Source organism: Heterodontus francisci, chromosome 9, assembly GCF_036365525.1.
Source record: "Heterodontus francisci isolate sHetFra1 chromosome 9, sHetFra1.hap1, whole genome shotgun sequence".
In the NCBI taxonomy this organism is placed as follows: Eukaryota; Metazoa; Chordata; class Chondrichthyes; order Heterodontiformes; family Heterodontidae; genus Heterodontus; species Heterodontus francisci.
Genome location: NC_090379.1, coordinates 107,322,814 through 107,348,938, shown reverse-complemented (window position 1 = coordinate 107,348,938; position 26,125 = coordinate 107,322,814). Strand labels below are relative to the sequence as shown.

General features: G+C 44.0%; 1 protein-coding gene across 3 annotated transcripts in view; it reads left to right on the top strand.

The window, feature by feature from the left end:
- The window catches only part of LOC137373960 (metastasis-associated protein MTA1-like), a 141,576-nt gene extending 115,864 nt beyond the window's left edge, over positions 1-25,712 (top strand). For 2 of the 3 annotated variants that reach the window (XM_068039640.1, XM_068039638.1), the window contains 2 exons: positions 16,780-16,931; positions 23,266-25,712. In XM_068039640.1, coding sequence (XP_067895741.1) covers positions 16,780-16,931; positions 23,266-23,413 — 300 coding nt within the window. In that variant the 3' untranslated portion in view covers positions 23,414-25,712. The remainder of the gene's footprint in view (positions 1-16,779; positions 16,932-23,265) is intronic. The other variant, XM_068039639.1, reaches the window with a different exon arrangement.
- Positions 25,713-26,125: the final 413 nt, after the last annotated feature.

The window sequence follows — 26,125 nt, the reverse complement described above, 5'->3', positions numbered from 1 at the left end:
ACCTCTGCTGCTTTTATCTTTGCTCCTTTAAACTTTTCGGGCTCTGTCTTGGCCCTTTTAAATTCTACTGTCTCTATCTTGGCCTCTTTAACTTCTAGTGGCTTTTCTTTAGTCTCTTTAATCTTGACTGGTCCTATCGCTCCCTGTGGGATTTTTGGGACTTTCTCAGCCCTCTGCAGCTGTGCAGAATTTTGTTCGTTCCCCTCAGTTTCCCCAGTATCCGTGGACTGTTCTGGGCCCTCAGAAAACAGTATTGTGCTTCCTGCCAAGTCATTGCCCGCAATAGGTTGACCTCCTGCATTGGTAAGCTCAGAATGACCCCAACCGTCACTACCCTGGTGGCCAGCTTACTCTGCAGGTAAACTCCAGTATGCTCTTTTGCCAATCCTGTGGTATTTGTTCTGCTTTCGGGTAGCATTTCTGTAAATTTTCTACAAATAGTGTTTGAAAACAACCAGTATCCCTGAGGATGCTTATCTCTTTGCCGGGTGCCTGGGATACAAAATGAGTCATTTTTCCTTTTTGCAAAAGGTTCTGGTATGCTGATCCGGTGCCACATAAGCACACATGCTTGCCACTTTCATAGCTATGGACACTGTCTTGACTGCAGTGCCCCCTGTTGTTTTTGGAATACCATGCATTGACGTGCAGAATTTCCACTCTGGAAACACAATGGTTTATCATCTGGGTTCCTTCTTTTAAAAGTCCCTACTCTCCTTTTCTCTCACGCCCATTTCTACTTCATCTGCATCCCTCCTATCTCTCCATACTCTGGAAGAGTTACCTGTTGTAGATGCATCTGTTCATGATAGTATTGATAGGACTAATCACCACACAATCCTTGTGAAAACCAAGTCCCATCTTCACACTGAGGATACCCTCCATCGTGTTGTGTGGCACTACCATCGTGCCAAATGGGATAGATTCAGAACAAATCTGGCCGCTAAAAACTGGGCATCCGTGAGGCGCTGTGGACCATCAGCTGTAGCAGAATTGTATTCAACCACAATCTGTGACCTTATGGTCCAGCGTATCCTCACTCTACCATTATCATCAAGCCGGGGTATCAACCCTGGTTCAATGAGGAGTACAGGAAAGTGTGCCAGGAGCAGCGCCAAGCATACCTAAAAATGAAGTGTGAGCCCGGTGAAGCTACAACACAGGACTCTTGCATGCCAAACAGCGGAAGCAGCATGCAATAGACCGAGCTAAACAGTATCACAACTAACGGACCAGATCAAAGCTCTGCAGTCCTGCCATGTCCAGTTGTGAATGGTGGTGGACAATTAAACAACTGACAGGAGGAGGAGGCTCCACAAATAGCCCCATCCCCAATGATGGGGGAGCCTCGCACATCAGTGCAAAAGAGAAGGCTGAAGCATTCACAACCATCTTCAGCCGGAAGTGTCGAGTGGATGACCCATCTAGGCCTTCTCCTGAGATACCCAGCATCAAAGGTGCCACTCTTCAGCCAATCGATTCACTAAATGTGATGAGAAGAAATGGCTGAAGGCACTGGATATAGTAAAGGCTATGGGTCTTGACAACATCCCAGTTGTGGTACTGAAGACTTGTGCTCCAGAACCAGCTGCACCCCTAGCCAAGTTTCAGTATAGCCACAACACTGGCATCTACCCAACAATGTGGAAAGTTGCCCAAGTATGTCCAATCCACAAAAAGCAGGACAAATCCAATCTGGCCAATTAATGCCCCATCAGTCTACTCTCGATCATCAAAGTGATGGAAGGTGTCGTCAACAGTGCTATCAAGCGCCACTTAAGCAGCAATACCCTGCTCACTGATGCTGAGTTTGGGTTCTGCCAGGGCCACTTGGCTCCTGACCTCATTACAGCCTTTGTCTAAACATGGCCCAGGATATGGCTACTTCACACCTTCTTCGTTTCAGAAGAACCAATTTCATTCAGGAATATGTTATGGCCAAGTGGTAAGGGGTATGGGTGGTCTCCACTGTTCAACTCCCAAGTGACCACAGCAAGTGTTTTTGTTCCTAGGGTTTTAAACCCTTTTTCAGCGAGCGGAGCCACAGTATAAAGAGACCGGGAGACAGAGAGAGAGTTCATTCAGCGAGCCGGGAACAGCGAGAGCAGAGCCGGAGCACGGACAGACTGGGAGAGAGAGAGAGTTCACTCTGCGAGCGGGAAACAGCGAGAGTGGAGCCGGAGCACGGACAGACCGGGAGAGAGAGAGAGTTCATTCAGTGAGCTGGGAACAGCGAGAGCAGAGCCGGAGCACGGACAGACCGAGAGAGAGAGTTCACTCTGCGAGCGGGAAACAGTGAGAGCGGAGCCGGAGCACGGACAGACCGGGAGACAGAGAGAGAGTTCATTCAGCAAGCGGGAAACAGTGAGAGCGGAGCCGGAGCCGGAGCACGGACAGACCGGGAGACAGAGAGAGTTCACTCTGTGAGCGGGAAACAGCGAGAGCGGAGCCGGAGCACGGACAGACCGGGAGACAGAGAGAGTTCACTCTGCGAGCCGGTAACAGCGAGAGCAGAGCCGGAGCACGGACAGACCGGGAGACAGAGAGAGTTCACTCTGCGAGCCGGGAACAGCGAGAGCAGAGCCGGAGCACGGACAGATCGGGAGACAGAGAGAGTTCACTCTGCGAGCCGGGAACAGCGAGAGCAGAGCCGGAGCACGGACAGACCGGGAGACAGAGAGAGTTCACTCTGCGAGCCGGCTTACCTTCTGGGAGCAGTCCAGGTGTGCGGAGTTTTGAAAAAATAGTCAATAGTGACATCACAGGAAAGCTGCAAGGTGATTGGTTGGTGACTAACAGCTGTGAGAGAATAACTCAAAATAGCTGGGTTTGTAACTTAAGTAAAGAGAAAGTTCTACAGTTCTTTTTAATATAGTATTGTTTCTTTTGGGGGGGAATCAAGGTACCGAGTGCAAATCTAATTTTTGGGTAATTTAAGGGAGTAAAAACAGAGTGACATCACAGGAAAACCGTAAGTTCATTGGTAAGTAACTGCTAATTTGAATTACCTATTCTAAGTTGATTTCAAACTAAAGGTGAATAGGAGAAATATTTTACAGATTAAAAACTAAAGACCAGTCGGAAATTTAAAAAACAAATTAAAATCTAATTAAATAAAATAGAGATGCAGGGCCAGGCGATGTGTTGTACCTGCATGATGTGGGAGCTGGTGAACCCCATTGTGGTTCCTGGTGAACACATCTGTAGCAAGTGTTGGCTGCTCGAGGAACTCCGGCTCAGAGTTGATGAGCTGGAGTCTGAGCTTCGGACACTGTGACAGATCAGGGAGGGGGAGAGTTACCTGGACGCTGTGTTTCAGGAGGCAGTCACACCCCTTAGATTAACTACCTTGAATTCGGCCAGTGGTCAGGGACAGGAGGGTGTGACTATGAGAGAGGTAGGTAGAGGGTTCCAGGAGGTAGTGCTGCAGGAGCCTCAGCCATTGTCCTTGTCCAACAGGTTCGGGATTCTTGCTCCCTGTGTGGACGACAGCAGAGACTGTAGGGAGGATGAACAAACTGACCACAGCACCGTGGTACAGGGAGCCATTCAAGTGGGGGGAGAAAAGAGAAATGTAGTCGTAATCGGGGATAGTATAGCTAGGGGCATAGACACTGTTCTCTGTGGCCAGGATCGAGAGTCCTGAAGGCTTTGTTGTCTACCTGGTGCCAGGGTTCGGGATATCTCATCTGGGCTGCAGAGGAACTTGGAGTGGGTGGGGAAAAATCCAGTTGTCGTGGTCCACGTAGGTACCAACGATATAGGTAGAACGAGGTTAGAGGCTCTGCTGAGGGAATATGAACAGCTAGGGGCTAAATTAAAAAGCAGAACCAAAAAGGTAATAATCTCCGATTACTACCTGAGCCACGAGCAAATTGGCAAAGGGTCAATAAGATTAATGAGGTAAATGTGTGGTTCAAAGATTGGTGTGAGAGAAATGGGTTCAAATTCGTGGGACATTGGCACCAGTACTGGGGAAGGAGGGAGCTGTTCCGATGGGACGGGCTCCACCTGTATCATGCTGGGACCAGAGTCCTGGCGAATCATATAACTAGGGCTGTAGATAGGGCTTTAAATGAAATAGTGGGGGGGGGAAGGGTTCAGTTGCATGGAAAAAACAGGAAGTTAAAGGAGAAGGTAGGAGTGCAGGTTAGTGGTGAGGCTGATTGTTACCAAACTGCAAGAAGTATACAGGCTAAAGCAGAAGAGAGAAATAATAAACAGGCAAATTAAGCATCAGTGCTGAGGGACAGATTAGGGAGTATAGCCCAAATAAGAGTTCTATATACAAGTGCACGGAGTGTAAGAAAAAAATGGAGTAGCCTTACTGATCAGAAATAATATCACCTCATTGGTGAGGGAGGATATAATGAGGGGAAAGCATCCAGTGGAGACCTTATGGGTGGAATTGAGGAACAGAAAAGGATCTAAAACTCTAATAGGTGTTGTGTATAGACCCCCTGGTAGCAGTTCTGAGGTGTTCGATTGTATAAATGCACAAATTAGGCAAGTGTGTAACAAAGGCAGAGTCGTATTGATGGGGGATTTTAACTTACACATAGATTGGGAGAGGCAGACTAGCACTTGTCAGAAAGGTAGTGAATTTCTGGAATGTGTCCGGGATAGTTTCCGACAGCAATATGTCCTAGATGTAACAAGGGGACAGGCAATATTAGATTTAGTTATGAGTAATGAGTCAAATTTAATTAGTAGCCTAACTGTGCGGGAACATTTATCAAACAGTGATCACAACATGATCGAATTCAAGCTGTTTGAAAGTGAAAAGCACGAATCAACTACTAGAATTTTTTGCCTTTGCTCCGTGACTTTTTGGTCAGCTATGTGGCCTGGTCCAATCTAGACCTCCTTTGTTATCTCTTGCCCCACCCCCACCTCACTTGCTTATAACCTGTGACTTTTCTAATATTTGTCAGCTCCGATGAAGGGTCACTGACCCGAAACGTTAACTCTGCTTCTCTTTCCACAGATGCCGCCAGACCTGCTGAGTTGTTCCAGCATTTGTTGTTTTTGTTTCAGATTTCCAGCATCCACAGTATTTTGCTTTTCTACTAGAATTTTAGACTTGGGTAAGGCTGACTTTACCGGGATGAGACAAAGACTGTCCACGGTAAACTGGGTAGATCTGTTAATGGGTCAAATGACTGAAGAACAGTGGAGAATATTTAAAGAAACATTTAACGAAATACAGAGCGAGTATATACCCCTGAGAGGAAAAAGCTCCACTTCATAAAAAAAACAGCCATGGACAACTAAAGAGATTAGGGATAGCATAAAACAAAAAGAAATGGCTTACAAAAATGCAAAACGCAGCACAGATCTGGCCGAATGGGATTGATACAAAGACCAGCAAAGGGTCACAAAGCAGCTTTAAAGAGCTACTAAAAGAGATTATGAAAGGAAACTTGCAAGGGACATCAAAATCAATAACAAGAAATTTTATTGTTGCATAAAGGGAAAACGGGTGGTCAAGAGCAATGTAGGCCCAATAAAAGCTGAAACTGGAGATATTGTCATTGATAATGGAGAAATGGCAGTCATGTTGAACAATTACTTTGCCTCAGTATTTACAGTTGAAAAGGAGGATAACTTGCCAAAGTCCTGAAAAACTTAATAGCCGATAGGGGACAGGGACTTAATACAATTAACGTAAGTAAATCATCAGTAATAAGGAAATTAATGGAACTAAAGAGTGAGAAATCCCCAGGACCTGACGGTTTCCATCCGAGGGTGTTAAAGGAAGTAGGGGAGCACATTGTAGATGCCCTAACTATAGTCTTTCAGAGTTCCCTAGATTCAGGAGTGGTCTCTCTGGATTGGAACGTTGCACTTTTTAAGAAGGGTGAAAGGGGGAACGCAAAGGTTGGTAGAGGTTTGGAACTCTTTCCCACAAACAGCAGTTGAAGCTAGAACAGCTGTTAATTTTAAATCTGAGATAGATAGAGTTTTGTTAAGCAAAGATATTAAGGGATATGGGCCAAAGGCAGGTATATGGAGTTAGGCCGCAGATCAGCCATGATCTCATTGAATGGCGGGACAGGCTCGAGGGACTGAATGGCCTTCTCCTGTTCCTATCTTCTTATGTGTTTTATTTGTCAAATAAAAAGACAGCGGCAGGTGTTCTTGTAGATTTAAAAGAGAAGATTGACTATTTATTGAGCAATGTTCATTCCCGGAATGGTCACAACCGCACCCGCACATGCACTCACTCGCACGCCCATATGCAAGAAGAGATAGAGAGGAAAGAGGTTAGTGGTTTGAAGTAGGGTAGGTTTTCAGGGTTCATGGTAAACCTGTTGAATCTTGTTGGAGGTCAATTTCTCTTTTAAAGTTGCAGGTCTGGGTTTTGTAGCATTCTCTGGTAGCTGAGTCATCAATCTAGAGATGGGGCATCACCTTCAGTTCTCTGCTGCACAACCTGAAGTGTATAATTTATAGCAGGACACCTTCTTTGACTTTGGCTGGATTTCTGCCAGCTCTTAGCTGGACAGACTTTTGTGATGTTCTTGTTTTTCTCTCGCTCTCTCTCTCTCAATTCAAAAATGTCTGTTAATCAGTTCAGGATGAGTGCAATTGACACCTCTTAGCTGGGAATGTATCCTTTTGTCCTTGCTGGACAGTAAGACATTTTGTATATATGGTTTGAACTGCAGCAGCCATTTTTGCAGCATGTTGTCCACTTTTTGAAGGAAATTTTTATAACTCTTCAATTTGAGTTCTATTTTCAATCGCTGCACTTCGCATGATCGTGACAAATGTCTCTTGCTGGTTTCAGGATGGGTGTAATTGACACCTCCTGGCCTGTTTTGTATCCTTTTGTCCTTAACAGACAGTGAGACAGTTTGAATATACAGGCCATGTCTGCCGGCTTACGGCAACCATTTTGCAGCATATTGTCCATTTTTAAACGAGAAGTCAATTTTTTAATAACTCTTCAGTTTGGTCTGTATTTTCATCACTGCACTTCTGGTGAGCATGACACTACCTATTGATTGTCTCTGTCAGAGTTTGAATTTAATTTGCCCCCCTCCCCCCATAGTACAGAAGCATTTCAAAAATGTTTCTGTGGTATTATTTGTCAGGAAGAAAGTTCAAAAAGTACCTGTGACTTCGCTAAAGTACAACTCAAACATTTAAATAATGCATCTACTAGTTTATTCACAACACCCATTGCTAGTGGTTAAGTCTCTGTGCTCCTGAACAGTTTATCTGGGGACAAAATAATGTGTTTTGTTCTACTGCACTGCTATTTCTTGTTGGACCGACAAATGGGCGACCTACAGCTTTGAAGATATCAAGAACCAAGATAACTGAAGTTTTAAAAAAACATGTTTATACTTCTGGGGCAACTCTTCCATTGTACACCCTCGAGCAGGAAGCATTGTGCCTATTCAAAATAAGCTGAATACTTTAAACCAACTTCTTGCCTCTTCTTCCAGTTTAGAATCATAAAGCCTTAAACACAGTAAGAGACTGTTCAACTCATTGTGCCTGTGCGGGCTCATTGAAGGAGCTGTCCACTCACTCTCCTGCTCTTTCCCCATTTATCCAATTCCCTTTTGAAAGTTTCTACTGAGTCTGCTTTCGCTATCCTTCCAGATCATTACTTGCTGCAAAAAAAATCTATCCTCATTTCATCTCTGGTGCTTTTGCCACTGATCTTAAAACTGTACCCTCTGGTTACTGACCTTCCCGTCAGTGGAAATAGTTTCTTCCTATCTGTTTGATCAAAACCCTTCATATATTTTGAACTCCTCTCTTAAATCTCCGCTTAATCTTTTCCACTTTAAGGATGAGATGTTAAACTGAGTCACAGGTGGATGTAAAAAAACTAATAGCTCTATTTGAAGAAGAGCAGGATAGTTCTCCCTGCTGTCCTGGCCAATATTTATCCTTCAACCAACATCACTAAAGCAGACGTTCTGGTCATTATTCCGTTGCTATTAATGGGAGCTTACTGTACAATGTGAAAGACACTACCCCCCCCCCCCCCCTTGGATGAGGGGCAGCTTTTAATCACAAACTTCATGAAAACTGATTCTTTAAAACAAAAAGCCACTTTGCTAAAATAACTTTGGTATCAAAGTGTGTGTGTGTGTGTCTTTTCTCTTATCTCTCCCTGAATGTTATGTGAGTTTGTGTACTTCTGCCTTTTAACAAAGCTTACTGTTAAAGGGACGGCCCTTGTCATTTCCCAAGTGTGCTATGTGGTAAGTATGTGGTGATTTTATATATTCAAAGATTGAGAAGACACTCGTGGAGGATGAGTGGCCTTAACTCATGTCCCCCTTGATTGCCAAAAGAGGAACATTCCACACCCCACACTCCTCCCTGCTCTGTAGTAGATGCAGAGTTGATCTTCTTTAAGCTGTGTGTTGTCAATAAAGATTGTTGCAAAGTTGAATTTGAGTTGTATGGAAAAAAAACAATTCTTTTGGACAATACAATGGGGGCAAGGGTAAGTGTCATGCCCAGTAAAGACACATCATATTCCTAACTTTTAAGATACGAACTTTATTCAATATAGACTCTTTTTAAATGGAAAGTCAATTTCAAAAGTGGACAATCAGCTGCAAAATGGCCACTGAAGGTCAGATGACCTGATCTGTGTATACAAAAATTGCCTCACTCTCTTGAAAAGACAATAAGATACATTCCAGACAAAGAGGTGTCGACTGCACCCATCCTGAAACCATTCAAATACTCACTCAAACATTAATAGATAGGCATGGATTCCACAACCTGGTCCATTATGTGCTCACAACAGGGGAGAAGGCCATGTATCAACTAACAGAGACTCTAATTTGATGGCTTTTTCACCGTAAAAGGCAACCCTCTGGAGAAAGAGTTGCGATCACAGACACATCACAGAGAAGGCAGTCCAGCTAGGGGCTGTGGAAAGATCCAGCCTAAACAAGAAGAAGTAGCCCTGCTGCTAATTCTACACTTCAGCTTGGTGCTGCAGAGAACTGAAAGTGACCGCCGCCTCCAGTCTGAAATCTTAACCACCAGAAATCTACAACACCTCAACAAGTGCAAGACTACAAACAACCCAGGCCTGCATCTTTAAAAAAGACTGACCTACTTCAAAGATTCAACAAGTTTACTGTAAACCACGAATGCCTACCACACCTTGAACCCTTACCCTTTACCATCTGTCAATCTTCTCTTGAGAGTGAATGTGTGCGTGAATGGTGTTGTGAACAATTTGGTTAATAAAAATTGTTCAATAAATAGTTAATCTTCTGTTTTAAGCCTACAATAAAACCTGTCACTGTCTTGTTTATTTGGCAAGTAAAGCACTCAGGCTAACTCATCATTTTAAACAAAACACGATTGTGGTCAGTTATGAGGTGAGCAGTGGGAACCACCTACACCTCTTACCACCTGTCCATAACAATCAGTGTGTTATTACCCAGGATGAATGTTAGCCTTTGGCAACAACATACTGGCATGGGTCTCTAATAGTTAAGAAGTAAACAGTAAATTGAGAGGATTTTAATTTTCAGATGTGATAAAGTGTTGATTAGTTCCTCATTTTGTCTGTTGTGTAATGTGTACTAGTGTCCTAGCTCTTTGACACAATATACAGTCAACAGCAAGGAGCAGCATTGTGAAATACATTCTCCGCTTCCTGGAAACGGTTTCCTTCGTTATCTACTTGGAAATATACATTAATCCTATTAATTCCCTCCATGTATATATCTATAAATATTTTAAGAGTTCAGGTCAAATTGGATTCTCAGAGTCCGATCATATTTGTAAAACTCTGGGTTTGCAGATTGTTCTTTTGCCTGTGGGATCTCAGTTTGAATGCAACTCAGATTAGCGTCAGCTCTCACTATTGTGAATGTAAAGTTGGTGTGGAATGAACAACAAAAACAACTTGTACTTATATAGTGCCTTTAATGTAGTAAAACATCCCAAAGGCACTTCACGAGAATATTATGAAACAAATTGTGACACTGAGCCAGATAAGGAGATATTAGGGAAGGTGACCGAAAACTTTAATAATTGAGAGCTGTCTAAAAGGAGGAAGGAGAGGTAAGGGTAGAGAGCTTTAGGGAGGGAATTCCAGAGCTTTGGGCCTAGGCAGCTGAAGGTATTCCCTAATGTGGAGTAATGAAAATCAGGGATGTGCAAGACGCCAGTTTTTCCCAGCGCAGATATCTGAGGGTTGTAGGTCTGGATGAGGTTACAGAGTTGGGTTGCGGGGGGCAGGCAAGACCATGGGGGATTTGAAAACAAAGATGAATTTTTTAAAATTGAGATGCTGCTGGACTGGGAGCCAATGTAGGTCAGCAGCCACAGGAGTGATGAGTGAACAGGACTTGGTTTGAGTTAGGATAGAGGGAGCAGAGTTTTGGGTGGCCTCGAGGTTATAGAGGATGGAAGATGAGAGGCCAGCCAGGAGACTATTGGAATCGTCAAGTCTCTAGGTAATAAAGGCATGGATGAGACCTCCAGCAGCAGATAAGCTGAGCGGAGACAAGTGATGTTACAGAGGCGGAAGTAGGTGGTCTTGGTGATGGAAAGTCTCAGATAGGATGTTGAGATCACGAACAGTCTAGTTCAACCTCAGACAATGGCCAGGGAGAAAGATGGGAGTCAGTAGCTAGGAAACAAAGTTTGTGGTGGGAATGGAAGACAATAGCTTCGGTCTTCTCAATTTGTAGTAGAGGGAAATTTCTTCTCATCCAGTATTGGATGTCGGACAAGCAGTCTGACAATTTAGAGACCGTGTAGGGGTTGCGAGAGGTGGTGATGAGGTAGAGCTGGGTGTCGTCAGTGTCATGTGGAATCTGACACTGTGTTTTTGGATGATGTCGCCAAGGGCAACCATATAAATGAGAAATAGGAGGGATCCAAGGACTTTTGGGGGACGCCAGAGGTAACAGTGCAGGAGAGGGAAGAGAAGCCATTGCACGTGATTCTTTGGCTACAATTGGCTAGATAGGAATGGAACCAGGTGAGTGCAGTCCCCACCCAGTTGGAGGATGGTGGACAGGCGTTGGAAGAGGATGACATTATCAGCCATATCAAAGGCTGCAAAGAGGACTGTTTTATTTTATTTTTTTTTATTTTAGAGATACAGCACTGAAACAGGCCCTTCAGCCCACCGAGTCTGTGCCGACCAACAACCACCCATTTATACTAACCCTACACTAACCCCATATTCTCTACCACATCCCCACTATTCTCCTACCACCTACCTACACTAGGGGCAATTTACAATGGCCAATTTACCTATCAACCTGCAAGTCTTTTGGAGGTGTGAGGAAACCCACACAGACACGGGGAGAACTTGCAAACTCCACACAGGCACTACCCAGAATCGAACCCGGGTCGCTGGAGCTGTGAGGCTGCGGTGCTAACCACTGCGCCACTGTGCCTGACATATTAAATGGAAAGGACATAGTGCTGCAGCAGGCGATGACCCGATGAGGTCAGGCCTAGGCACAGAGAGAAAACTTTAAACTGTGTATCTGACATGTGAGTTGCACAATATTTGGGCGTGCTCGATCTTGACAGTGGTTGTCAAAAGTACTGTGCTACGAATTGGCTTCAAATTTTTCGGCTGAACATTGGTCAACTGAGGGTCTGGGGCCTGCATTGATTTATCGGAGTGGCTGCATTATTCAGCTAATTGTTAATCTAACGTGTCCACCACCAATTGGCGGCCAGGCGGGAAGGCCATTCACAGGTCTTCCCACCCTGGACTTAATTTCAGCGGAGACGGGATTGGTTGTTTCTCCTGCAGTGTGCCTTTTATTTAACACTCTCACCTGGGATTGTGTCTAATTCTGGATGCCTCCCAGCGGGAAGTGATTTCAGTTCTATTTTCTGTACACTGGTTTTCCCTGGTCACCATCATCCTGGAGTCCTTTTCCATTGAGGGAGGGATATCCTGAGCCTGGGATCTGTTATGTTGGCAAGTTGCACAGGGCAAAGTGGCTGTTTTAGGGCTGGAGTGCTTGGAAGACCCCAGTTGAATGGAATGGAGGATGGGGAGAGGTTAAGGTTCTGCAGACTCCTCCCTCATTGTGCTGCAGCTCCTAATGTTTGCAGTACTCAAGGATGGGTAGGGGACTGTTAGCAGCTTGTCAGTACCTTACATACTAGTGGAGTGAGATGTGATCCTCCAATCGCAGCTTTACTCTCTGCCACTCTCTCCAGCCACTCGTGTTTTGGTTTGGGTTTTGAATGCTCAGCTTGTGCTTCACACCTGTTGCTCTCAGTCTGACCGCAGCTTTCCTCCTGCACAGCCATTATCATGTTCTGTACCTGTGCTGCTGTGCTGTGCACATAATACCCCTTTAAATTAGAAGCATGCAGTCTCATAGCTCATGTTCGAAGAACCTTCCTCCTCCCTTCCTCCTTGGTTCTTGCACTATAAGTGGCTGCTCCTGGGTCTGCAGAGAATAATGGTGCCCATCCCAACCCTAACCACTCCTCCCCTTCAGCCCTAATCCTGTGACTCCTAGTCATTCTCTTCCCTTCTCCTTTGGTCCCCGAGACCCCATTCTCCAATCTCTATCTGATCCCACCGCCCCACTGAATACAGAGCCCCACCCCGATTTCAGAGATGCCCCAAATGCTGAGACCACCCCAGTCACGATTCCTGACTCTCCAGTCCCCTTCTGACTGTGCTCCATGTGGTCGTGGCTCTCTGCAGCAATGGTTGGGTGACATCGTCAGGTTGGTGGGGGGAGTTTGGTGTGCACTGCGGTGGGAACTTTAATCTATTCATCATTACGTAAGTAATGTAGAGGTAGGACTCTGGAGACCCAAGCCCCATTTCACAAGACTAATGATCATTTTGGTGCAGTTCCCAGCTTTTGTGGAATGGGAGTTCTTTCCTATTATCCAAAGCGGCAGAGAAACTCCACCTATGCTTGGTGGAAAAATGGATGTCTCTGTTTGAGAGGGTGCTCGTCCAGCTCTTAGCTTTGTCCTGTGCTGCAGAACAGCACTGTTTATGGAAGAATCAATCAGTAAAGTAGGCCTGACGGCTCAGACGTACAAAACATTCTGACCTTGCAAAGTTGCAAACCATTAAAAATTGCAGCTAGGCAGTAAGCATCTGAAAGAGATTGAGAGGCTAATGTTTGGAGGTGAGGGATTCAGGACTGAAGCTCCTGGGAAAGATTAAGTTCGAGATGCAGACATTGCAGGGAAGAATGGGCTTTAAGCTAAACATCCGGAAGACAAAGGTCCCCTACCAGCCTGCTCCTGCAGCACAACACTGGAGTGGAAGAAAGTCATCCTTGTTCCCAAGGGACTGCCCAAGAAGAAGGAAGAAGATGCGCAGAGGAGGAAGAATCTGTGGATCAGCATATTTACAGCTTAAGTGGAATTGGGAAATGGTGCTGAGACAGCTCCAGGCCATGCTGGTATAAATAAATCAGAGAAATAAGAAAAATTGTAACAGAAAGAAGATTAATGCTGGCAATGTTTCCGAATATTTGCCCCAAAAAAAACCCACCTGAGCAGAATCGGTGAATGTTAGCAGAATTTGATAAATGTTGGCAGAATCTGCTGCAGGCATTGCAATGCATTAGGGAAGGAGAGAGTTACCTGGACACTTTGATCCAGGATGCAGCCACACACAACCACCCCCCCCCCCCCCCACCCCACTTAGGTTAGGTAGTCGTGCAGGTGTGGTTAGTGGTCAGGCAGAGGCAAATGTGATTGCGAGTCAGAGGCAGGTAAGAGGTGCAGTGCTGGAGGAGCCTCAGTCTTTGTCCTTATCCAGCAGGTATAAGGTTCTTGCAACCTGTATGGATGAGTGCAAAGTCTGCAGAGTGGCTTAGCAAACTGACCATGGTTCCATGGTCCAGGAGGCCATTAAAGTGGGGGGTGTGAAAAGGAATGTGGTAGTGATGGGGGATGGTATAGTTAGGGGGATAGATACTGTTTTTGCAGCTTCGGGGAGTTCAGAGGTTGTGTTGCCTGCCCAGTGCCAGGGTTCAGGAGATCTTCTCCTGATTGGAGAAGAATTTGGAGTGGAAGCGGGTGGATCTAGTTGTTGTAGTCTGCATAGGAATCAACGACATAGGCAGAACTGAGGTTCTGCTGAGAGTGTTTGAGGCGCTGGGGTCAAATCCAAAGTGAGTGGGTACAAACATGGCAGATACAATATATAATGTGGAGAAGTATGAAGTTACCCACTTCGGTAGGAAAAATAGCAAAGCAGAATATTTTTAAAAGTTGAGAGACTGGGAAATGTTGGTATTCAGAAGGACCTGGGTGTCCTTGTACATAAATCACAAAGTTTAACATACAGGTACAGCAAGAAATTAGGAAAGCAAATAGTCTGTTAGCCTTTATTACAAAGGGATTGGAGTACAAGAGTAAAGAAGTCTTACTGCATGTCTATAGGGCCTTGGTGAGACCACACAAGGAGTAATCTGTACAGTTTTGATCTCCTTACCTTAGGAAGGATATACTTGCCTTAGAGCAGGGTTGTCCAACATACAGCCCGTGGGCCAGCATCCGGCCCACCAAATGTTTCCATCCGCCCCATGGATTTCATTTCAGAGATGAGAAATTTTCAATTAGCTTCTTCTTCCAGACAGGCTTTTAAAAAAAGATTGCAGGTTAGTTTCATAGCTGACAGGTATTGACATCGGGAACAGTGGTTTCCCAACTTAGGACAGATTTGAGATTTTCCAGTGGGTTCCAACTTTTTTTTTAAATGCCAAATCTGTTCGAAGTTCAGAAACCGCTGTTCCTGCTCCCAGCACCTGTTAGCTGTGAAACTGACTTGCGATCTTTTAAAATAACTGATCCACCACAAAGCTGCAGTGCTGAGTGCTCCCGCTGTCTGTAGCTATCAGAGAGGAGAGGCAGACTAAGAGAGGTGGGGGAACAGAGAGATAGAGAGGGGAGCAGAGAGAGAGGGGCAGAGAAAGAGAGAGGGGCGAAAGAGTGTGCTGGGGGGTGGTGGGTAGAGGAGACAGACACAGGGGGTGCTGAGAGAGAGAGGGTGGGGGAAAGAGAGAGAGGGGACATGAACATCTGAATTAGGAGCAGGAGTAGGCCACTTGACCTCTCGATCCTGCTCCGCCATTCAACAAGATCATGGCTGATCTGATTGTAACCTCAACTCCACATTCCAGCCTACCCCCATAATCTTTCACCCCTTTGCTTATCAAGAGTCTATCTACTTCTGCCTTAAAAATATTCAAAAACTCTGCATCCACTGCCTTTTGAGGAAGAGAGTTCTAAAGACTCATGACTCTCTGAGAGAAGAAATTTCTCCTATATCTTAAATGGGTGATCCCTTATTTTTAAACAGGGACCCCTAGTTCTAGATTCTCCCACAAGAGAGAGATGGGGGACAGAGATAAGAGGGGGAGACACAGAGCGAGGACGACACCGTGGGGAACACAGAGAGGGGGGACACAGGGAGATAGAGTGATCAAGATCTATCCGGAACATCTATCTGGAATGCTCCACAGTGCTAAACCAAGTGTGCGGGCAAATATTGACGACCTGTGCAAGCAAAAAAACACCAGGTATCTCACTAAATCAGTGTCCAATATAGTGACAAGAAAGTAAGTCAATAAATTAATCTCCTCATTTAAAGTTTCTTCATAAAAATACACATTTGTTGTTTTGATTAATAGTAAGATAAATTTTTCATGCCTTTATCTTTCCGAAATTGTCTCACCGGCCCCCTATGTAAGACAAAAATTGTAATGTGGCCCCCCACGCACAAAAGATTGGACAACCCTGCCTTAGAGGGAGTGCAACGAAGATTCAGTACACTGATTCCAGGGATGAGGGGATTGTCATATGAGAAGAGTTTATGTAGACTAGGCCAATATTCCCTAGAATTTAGAAAAATGAGAGGTGAACTCATTGAAACATATAAAGTTCTTAAGAGGCTATGTAGGGTAGATGGGAGGAAGCTGATCATTTAGTACTATGAGAAATTTCTTCACTCGAAGGCTTGTGAATCTTTGAAATTATCTACCCCAAAGAGCTGTGAATGCTCAGTCTTTTGAGTATATTCAAGATAGAGATCAATAGATATTTGGATACTAAGGGAATCAAAGAATATGGGGATGGTGCAGGAAGGTGGAGTTCAGATCGAAGATCAGCCATGATCTTAGTGAATGGCAGAAAAGGCTGGAAGGGCCAAATGGCCTATTTCTTAAGTTGTTATTATGTTAATTTAAATAGAATCCAGTGAATTTCAGCAGGATCTGATGTATTTCAGCAGAATTGGGTGAACTTTAGGAGAATCAGGTGAAATTTAGCAGAATTCAGTTAATTTCAGCAGAATTCGGTGAATTTCAGCAGACTGTGATTTTCCTCATTGGTAAAATAAGATCCAGTTAGAATTTAACTTCTGATTTCACATGAGTACAACTCCAATTGTGACCAATAGCTGCTTCAACCAGTGAAAGAATGTATCCAAAAATGAGAGACAAGGGTCCCTTTTTATATTAACTGGTGGCACTGGGGGATGGGGTAGTGGGGAATCAAGGTAACAAGTTGAAGTCTGCCCTGGTCTTCCCAATGGAGAGCTGACTGTCCTAATGGAGGAGGGAAGTGCTATATCTTCCAACACCTTAACTCTGCTGTGGAGAGCCCTTGGTCTGGATTTGAAACACTGGTTTTGACCAGTTTGATCCACCTAATGGTGTTTTAAGTTGTTGTGGGATATAGTGAGCTAGCTGAAGAATGCCGTCTACACAAGGCCATTTTATTTTTTCCCAGTTATCATTATTGTCCTCTGCCCTCCTGCAGGGACCTGCTCGAAACTCTGTGGTCAATGGGAGGTCTTACCCAGCCAGTGTCAGAGCTCCACGAGCAGTCTCGGTGCCACCAGTGAAGCGTAGGCGGCTAAACTGGATCGATGGCCCTGGCAACGTCTTTTTCATGGCAACTGATGAAACCAGGTAAGACTGCTAAAGGTTTCCAGCCCTAAGCAGATCATCATCGACTCTTGATACCTAAGGTTACACGAGAGTCTCAGTGCCAGTTCTTCAAAGCCATTGTTCCCTCTTCTCCCAAAAGGCGCAATAAGGCTTGTTCATTAAGAAACTAAGGTGAAGGCACCATTCAGATTGAAAAGAGTAGGAGAGAAGATTAGGTAAATCAGGAAGTGCAGTGAAGATCAGTAAATACCTGACCAATATGATCACTATCCTCACTACATTGATATCAAGTCCAGGACCTACAAACTGTGCAACTCCTTCCCTCTTTCTGTTTTCCCTTTCTTCCTGATAACAATCTTTTTTAAATCCCACGCTTGGTATCACCTTATCACAACCTCACAGTGTACATTGTATCTTTTCATTCAGTCTGTGCGGTATCCTGCACTGTGCGATGTGATCATTTCTGTCCACCTTGGTTTACCATGATTAAAAACAAATGTGTTGCCAAGCTTGGGGTTTCAAAGCCTGTTGATAGTAGGAAGGAAGTGGAATCTTGAGGGAAGTAAGATGTCCCTGTTTGGAGGTTCTGGGAGAGAATGAGTTACAGTAGGAATTGAGTTACAATTTCAACAATATAAGGAGAGAGAACAGAATGTGTCATTTGATTTCAAACATACAACTTTCTTGTTATGCACAATACAGCTATGAATAACTCTGGACCTCACGAGCAGAAGCAGCCTTATAACATTCTGCTACTAGTCCTTTGATCAGTAACTTGAAGCTCTCTGTGTCACAATTATGGTTGAGCAGATTGAGGATAGCTGTGTTCGTGTCACTCACGTATTCAAGTGCTGTCATATTGTGATAGTCCCAGAGTGGGGAAGGGGGCCAGTACCTGTTTCATATTGTACTCATTTCACAAAATAACATGGACGAGATTCAGATATCTTGATGGAGTTTATCAGTGGGTGGAGTTGTGACAGACTTGGCGATCTCTACTGATGTGATGTGTTATCCACCGTGACACCTGCGTCACAAAAACCTCCTCATGTTGCTCACCAGTCATGAACCATGTGCCTCAAGGGGCTTGAAGCACTTTGATGCCATTTTTGCACTGATAGCAATCAAATCAATTTATGCTAGAAGTTTTCATTGGAGAAGGAATGAGATCGACTCGGGATAGAGGTGGTGTAAACCTGAATCTGCGAATCGGGGGATCGGACGGCTACCGGTGGGATGAGGAAAGTCTCACACTGCTTCTGAATTGCAGCAGCTGAGAAACCAGTTTTTAATTTTTTTCAAGTTAAAAAAGGCTCAGGTGTTGGCTTTTAAACATTTTCAATACCAATGGGACAGCAGTATTTGGGTCTGTCTGTGAGTGTGCAGGAACAGAGTGTGACAGGCATATGTACACAGGCACAGAGCAGTGTGAGTTGTCCAGTGCATATGCATGCACAAAATGGGGCAGCATGTATGAGTGGTATGAATGGGGTTGTGTGTAAGTGTGTGCACGGAGGAGGGCTGCATGTAAATTTATTTTTTATTAATTTATTCATGGGATGTGGGCATCACTAGCGAAGCCAGCAATTATTGCCCATCTCCAAACGGAATGGTTTGCTAGGCCATTTCAGAATTAGCCACATTGCTGTGGGTCTGTAGTCTGGAGTATAGGCCATACACTGTAAAGAAGTCAGATTTTCTTTCTTAAAGGACATTAATGAACCAGATGGGTTTTTATGACAGTCCAGTAGTTTCATGATCACGATTGCTGATACTAACTTTTTATTTCAGATTTATTTAATTAACTGAATTTACATTTCCCAACTGCACTGGTGGAATTTGAATTAATGTCGATGGATCCAGGCCTCTGGAATACTAGTCCAGTAACGTAACTACTGTACTACTATACCCCAGTTTACATGGAGCAGGGCTGCAGTTACACAGTGTGATACACAGATTGGTGCAGTTACACAGATTGGTGCAGTTACGCAGAGTGATACACAGATTGGTGCAGTGACAGAGTGACACACAGATTGGTGCAGTGACACAGAGTGATACACAGATTGGTGCAGTTACACAGATTGGTGCAGTTACGCAGAGTGATACACAGATTGGTGCAGTTACACAGTGTGATACACAGATTGGTGCAGTTACACTGAGTGATACACAGATTGGTGCAGTTACACAGATTGGTGCTGTTACACAGATTGGTGCAGTTACACTGTGATATACAGATTGGTGCAGTTACACAGAGCGATACACAGATTGGTGCAGTTACACAGTATGATATACAGATTGGTGCTGTTACACAGTGTGATATACAGATTGGTGCTGTTACACAGTGTGATATACAGATTGGTGCAGTTACACAGAGCGATACACAGATTGGTGCAGTTACACAGTATGATATACAGATTGGTGCTGTTACACAGTATGATATACAGATTGGTGCTGTTACACAGTGTGATATACAGATTGGTGCTGTTACACAGTGTGATATACAGATTGGTGCAGTTACACAGAGCGATACACAGATTGGTGCAGTTACACAGTATGATATACAGATTGGTGCTGTTACACAGTGTGATATACAGATTGGTGCTGTTACACAGTGTGATATACAGATTGGTGCAGTTACACAGAGCGATACACAGATTGGTGCAGTTACACAGTATGATATACAGATTGGTGCTGTTACACAGTGTGATATACAGATTGGTGCAGTTACACAGTATGATATACAGATTGGTGCTGTTACACAGTGTGATATACAGACTGGTGCAGTTACACAGTATGATATACAGATTGGTGCTGTTACACAGTGTGATATACAGACTGGTGCAGTTACACAGTATGATATACAGATTGGTGCTGTTACACAGTGTGATATACAGACTGGTGCAGTTACACAGTGTGATATACAGATTGGTGCTGTTACACAGTGTGATATACAGACTGGTGCAGTTACACAGTGTGATATACAGATTGGTGCTGTTACACAGTATGATATACAGACTGGTGCAGTTACACAGAGCGATACACAGATTGGTGCTGTTACACAGTGTGATATACAGACTGGTGCAGTTACACAGTGTGATATACAGATTGGTGCTGTTACACAGTATGATATACAGATTGGTGCTGTTACACAGTGTGATATACAGACTGGTGCAGTTACACAGTATGATATACAGATTGGTGCTGTTACACAGTGTGATATACAGACTGGTGCAGTTACACAGTGTGATATACAGATTGGTGCTGTTACACAGTGTGATATACAGACTGGTGCAGTTACACAGAGCGATACACAGATTGGTGCTGTTACACAGTGTGATATACAGACTGGTGCAGTTACACAGTGTGATATACAGATTGGTGCTGTTACACAGTATGATATACAGATTGGTGCTGTTACACAGTGTGATATACAGACTGGTGCAGTTACACAGTATGATATACAGATTGGTGCTGTTACACAGTGTGATATACAGACTGGTGCAGTTACACAGAGCGATACACAGATTGGTGCTGTTACACAGTGTGATATACAGACTGGTGCAGTTACACTGTGTGATATACAGATTGGTGCTGTTACACAGTATGATATACAGATTGGTGCTGTTACACAGTGTGATATACAGACTGGTGCAGTTACACAGTATGATATACAGATTGGTGCTGTTACACAGTGTGATATACAGACTGGTGCAGTTACACAGTGTGATATACAGATTGGTGCTGTTACACAGTGTGATATACAGACTGGTGCAGTTACACAGTGTGATATACAGATTGGTGCTGTTACACAGTGTGATATACAGACTGGTGCAGTTACACAGTATGATATACAGATTGGTGCTGTTACACAGTATGATATACAGATTGGTGCAGTTACACAGTATGATATACAGATTGGTGCTGTTACACAGTGTGATATACAGACTGGTGCAGTTACACAGTGTGATATACAGATTGGTGCTGTTACACAGTATGATATACAGATTGGTGCTGTTACACAGTGTGATATACAGATTGGTGCTGTTACACAGTGTGATATACAGATTGGTGCAGTTACACAGTGTGATACACAGATTGGTGCAGTTATCAAGTGGGGAAGCGCTCAGTTCTTATCTACTACCCCCAACCTCAGAAAGACACGGTGGGGGTGGGGGGTGGGGTGGTAGGGTAATACTGACTCCCTTCTACCACTTCCAAGTTCATATCAGTAGTAAGTACATTATCATTTATTATTTGGGAAAATTGGAATCTCCTGTTTGTCAGAGATTGTTCCAGAGACTTCGTTTCCCTACTTGAGGCTTGTGATTTGCTGCCTTTTTCAGAACTGCTGCTGTATGCATGCCTATCTATCCAGTTGTTACCATAAAATCATCTGCGATTACCTCTCCTCCAGTTCTTGCAATTTTACCTCTGGAGTCTTCCATTAATCTTTCCCTGGCCCTATTTGTCACCTACATGCTGCCTATTAGCAACATCATCTGAAAACACATAGTCATGTTCCACATTTACAGTGATGACACCCAGCTCTCATCACCACCTCTCTTGAGCTCTCCAGTGCCTCTGATTTGTCACACTGCTTGTCCTACCTCCATTATGGGATGAGCATAAATTTCCTCCAATGAAGTGTTGGGAAGACCAAAGCCATTATCTTTAGTCCCCATTACAAACTCTGTTCCCTAACCACAACTCTAACCTGCTTCATGGCCACTGTCTGCCTTTTAGCCCTGGCTCCTTATTTGACAATGAGCTGAGCTTCTGACCCCATATCCTCTCCATCACAAGACTGCCTACTTCCACCTCCATAACATTGCCTGTCTCCATCCCTGCCTCAGCTTACTTGCTGCTGGAACCTTCATCCATGCCTTTGGTACCTTTCGACTTGACTATTCCAATGCTCTCTTGGCAAACCTCTCATATTTCAACATCTAAAAATTTGAGGTCATCCAAAACTCTGCTGCCCATATTCTCACTCACAATAAGTCCCATTCACCTATCAGCCCTGTGCTTGCTGACCTACATTGGCTTCTGGTTCAGTTATGCCTCGATTTTAAAATTCTCTTCCTTGTGTTCAAATCCCTCCATGGTCTTGTCCCTTCCTATTTCCATAATCTCCTTCAGCCCCACAATCCTCCAAGATCTTGTGTGCTCATCTAGTTCTGGCCTCTTGTGCAGTGGTATTTCATTACTTGGTGAAGCTGGGGTTCTTCTCCTTCGAGCAGAGAGATTAAGGGGAGATTTTGACAAGGTCCCACTGCTTAAAACCTACCTCTTTGACCAAACATTTGATCATCTGACCTAATATCTCCTTATGTGGCTTGGTGTATATATTTTGTTTTATATTGCTCCTGTGAAGCATATTGGGGTGTTTTATTACATTAAAAGTGATATATAAATAAGAGTTGTTATTGTTTAATACCGGAGAAGCTAGACAAACACATGAGGGAGAATAAATTAAGGGATATGCTGATAGGGTGAGATAAAGCAAAGTGGAAGGTGGGTCGTGTGGAGCATAAACACTGGTACAGACCTGTTGGGTCAAATGGCCTGTTTCTGCACTGGGAGTTCTAATTCTATGTAAAACCATGGCCCCATCTGCCCTTTCAGGTGGGCATAAAGGTCCCACAGCAATATTCAAAGAGCAGGGGAGTTCTCCCGGTATCCTGGCCAATATTTATCCCTGACCCAGCATCACTGAAACAGATTATCTGATCATTCCTACATTACCTCGGTGACTATATTTCAAAAAGTACTTCACAGAAGGTAAAGTGCTTCAGGATGTCCTGAGGTCATGAAAAATGCTGTCGAAATTCAAGTTCCTGTCTTTATTCATCTCTCTTGCTGTTTGCTGGAGCTTGCTGTGCACAAATTGGTTGCCGTATTTGCCTACATTACAACAGCGAGTGCACTTCAAAACTATCAGGAAAAACTGAACAGGCCGGGACTCTCCTAGAGCAAGGGAAGGCTGAGGGGTGACCTAATAGAGGTCTTTAAAATTATGATGTGCTTTGATAGTTAGGTGACGTATAGTGTGGGAGGAAGCTTGTGAGGAGCGTAAACACTGGTAGAGACCAGTTGGGGGAATGGCCTGTTTCTGTGTTTTAAATTCTATATAATTCAGTGAGAGCAAAGCACTTTAGAACTTGCTGAGGATGTTAAATCACTCTACATAAGTGCAAGTTCCTTCTTTCCTTGAACTTGCAGTTTGGGAGGTGTGATGAGAATTAATCAGCCATCAGCCTGGCATCACTCAGACGTTAACTTTGATGATGACTCAGTCAGAATATATATATGTAAAAGACATAATGAATAAACGCCTGTATTTATTGTTTTGCAGGAAGATCCGCAAGTTACTTACTTCCTTTGAGAGGAGACAGAGTGGGAGGCGGCCCCAAGCACAGATTGCGATTGAACAGTGCCCCTCAGATCCTGCAAAAGGCTCAAAGCCTCCCCCCATTGATGAGCCCATTGTCATTGAAGATTAACTGAGGAAAGTCAACATCAGCCATCTCCTTGCACTTCATACTAACGGTGTTGGCTTTGCCTAGTGGAAGAAGAACCGTATTTGTTTTCTTTTTAAAAAAATATTTAAAACAATCTATCTTTGTAACAGTGCCCGAGTCTGAATCTGAAGCCAAATAGTACTTGTGGTTATCTTCCCTTCCCATCATTTGTTTTTTGTCATTGGACTTCTGTAAGAAAGACTTACATTTATAAAGCTTCTTTCATGACCCTAGGATGTCCCAAAGCGTTTTACAGCCAATTAAGTACTTTTTGAAGTGTAGTCACTGTTGTAATGTCGGAAACGCAGCAGCCAAATTGCGCACAGCAAGCTCCCACAAACAGCAGTGTGGTAATGACCAGATAATCTGTTTTTAAGGATGTTGGTTGAGGGATAAATATTGGCCAGGACACTAAGAGAGAATTCACTGTGTCTGTTTACCAGCTGTAAAGTCAAGTTAAATTATTAAGCTATAAGAGAGAAAACAAAATTATATTTTCAGTTTTGGGCCTCAGACTGGTGAAGGTGAGAACTTGGATCCAAATGGAGAGGTTTGTGATTCTGGGGTGAGGCGTCTGGGCCCTTCATGCTGTGTTTTGGTATTTCTGATGACGTTCTGCATCCTTAGAAATGTCAACCTCTCAAACTTATTTCCTCATTTTCTCCCCACTGGTACTGCCTTATGCTCCAGGGAGCACAGGCCACAGTCAGCTGCTTCATGGCCATCCCTCTCCTTCATATGTGAGCCTGGCAAACTGGTATAGCTGAGATGTGATGCAGGGTCACACCTTCGACATTTCTGCTGTTCCACATACTGACTGAATCGCTGATTATTTCCAACATTTGTGGTTGGGTGTTGGCATTTAACTCTTTGAAAAAGAGCTCCCATTTTCTCTCCTCTTCTCCTGAAGGTGCTAACTTCTTCTTGAAATATAATTCCGCAGAGGCTGGGAGCTCTCGAGTGTCTCGCACAATGGCCAGTGTGCCTGTACACTGTTTGACCATGGGAGGAATCACAGCCAAGCCTGATCCTGTCCTCACCCAACATCCAAACAGCACCTTCCAACAGGATAGTGATCAATAGTGGGAATACAGGCTGGTTATTTTCCAGATCCCAGTCTGGGGCCCTAAGGTCAGTAGTAGCTCTCTAACTGAGATTAAAGCAGGTCAGGAATTCAAACCTTTACAAGAAAACAATTTTCCCCAAAGGTAATTAGAAAACCAGCTATAATATGAGAAGTGGAGGGGAGGGGGGTTCAACAAAAAATAGTTTACATTTCTCTCTCAGTCAAATTCAATTCTTGCCCAACTACCTGTTTCTTCTCTGTTCACCTGCCTGTGTTAGACAGATGTCTTGGGGATGGTTCCCAGATCAGGACCAGTGAGGCTTCAGTGTGACAGTGAAACTGGAGGGAGGGATGTAGGATAATTTTATTGTGTAAGTGTGTATTACCTTCGCAACCTTTTCAAAGAGCTTTGCAGTCACTCACCTCTCTTGGCTGGTTTTAATTACCCTCTTCCCTTCTCACTCAATGAGTTTGTAATCTCTCTTGATCTTTTTAATCCTAAATCTCATTCCTAACCTTTCCCTGAATCATATAATCCTACAGTACAGAAGGAGGCCATTCAGCCCATTTGCCTGTGCCAGCTCTTTGAATGAGCTATCCAATTAATCTAACTCCTCTGCTCTTACCCCATAGCCCTGCAAGTTTTTTCTTTTCAAGTATTTATCCAATTCCCTTTTGAAAGTTACTATTGAATTTGTTTCTACACCCCAGGCCAGATTTCAGATCATCATAACTTGCTACGTAAAACAAATTCTGCTCATCTCCCCCTGGTTTTTTTGCCAATTGTCTTATGCCTGTGTCTTCTGGTTACCGACCCTCCTGCCAATGGAAAAAAACTCTCCTTATTTACTCACATCTGCCTATTTGTTGTTGCTTCCTTTCTGAACTCTCTGACTGACACAACTCCCCATCTGACTGCGGGTGATCAGGAAGATGTCAGGCAGCCTCCTTCGAGGCTCTGATACTATGTTGGAGCAGCCATGCAGTGAACTCATCTCCTCTTACTCCCCCTCCCATTCTGGACTCTGCTCTCCATCTCTAACCACATTACGATGAACCCCAACCAGCCAAGCGTCTTTATCTTTTGAGGACTGAGGTTTTTTTCAAGTATATGTTTGTCTTTTGTTTTTTTTTTAAAGAAGGTTTTAGTTTGAACACAGCAAAATGAAGACTGCATAACTTCCTGTTTATGAATAAAGATGGAGTTTGTGTTAAGTATGAGCTCTCTTAGTTACTGTGCGGCACCATTCGCAGTAACCTGTATTATGATTGGACGTGGCTCAATTTATGAGAGGAAATTATATCATTTGAGCAATGCGTGAGTCAGTGCCGATTCACGCGTGCCACCAGCAGCTGCTACGATGGAGAAGGGTCATTGCTGTATCAAATTGTCCTATCACGAAGTACCTGACTCCTTGCTGGGGCACTATTTCAAGCCCTGGTCAAGAAGGAAATGAGGGATAAACTAGAATTGCAGCCTATGATTTGTGGGAATTAATGGGAACAGGAATCGAAGCATTATGGCCCTAAAATTTCCAGGTTGGGAGAAGTAAATCCCATCTCTGCCATAGGGTGTCTCAAATTCATGGAATTGTTACAGCACAGAAGAAAGCCATTTGGGTGGCGCA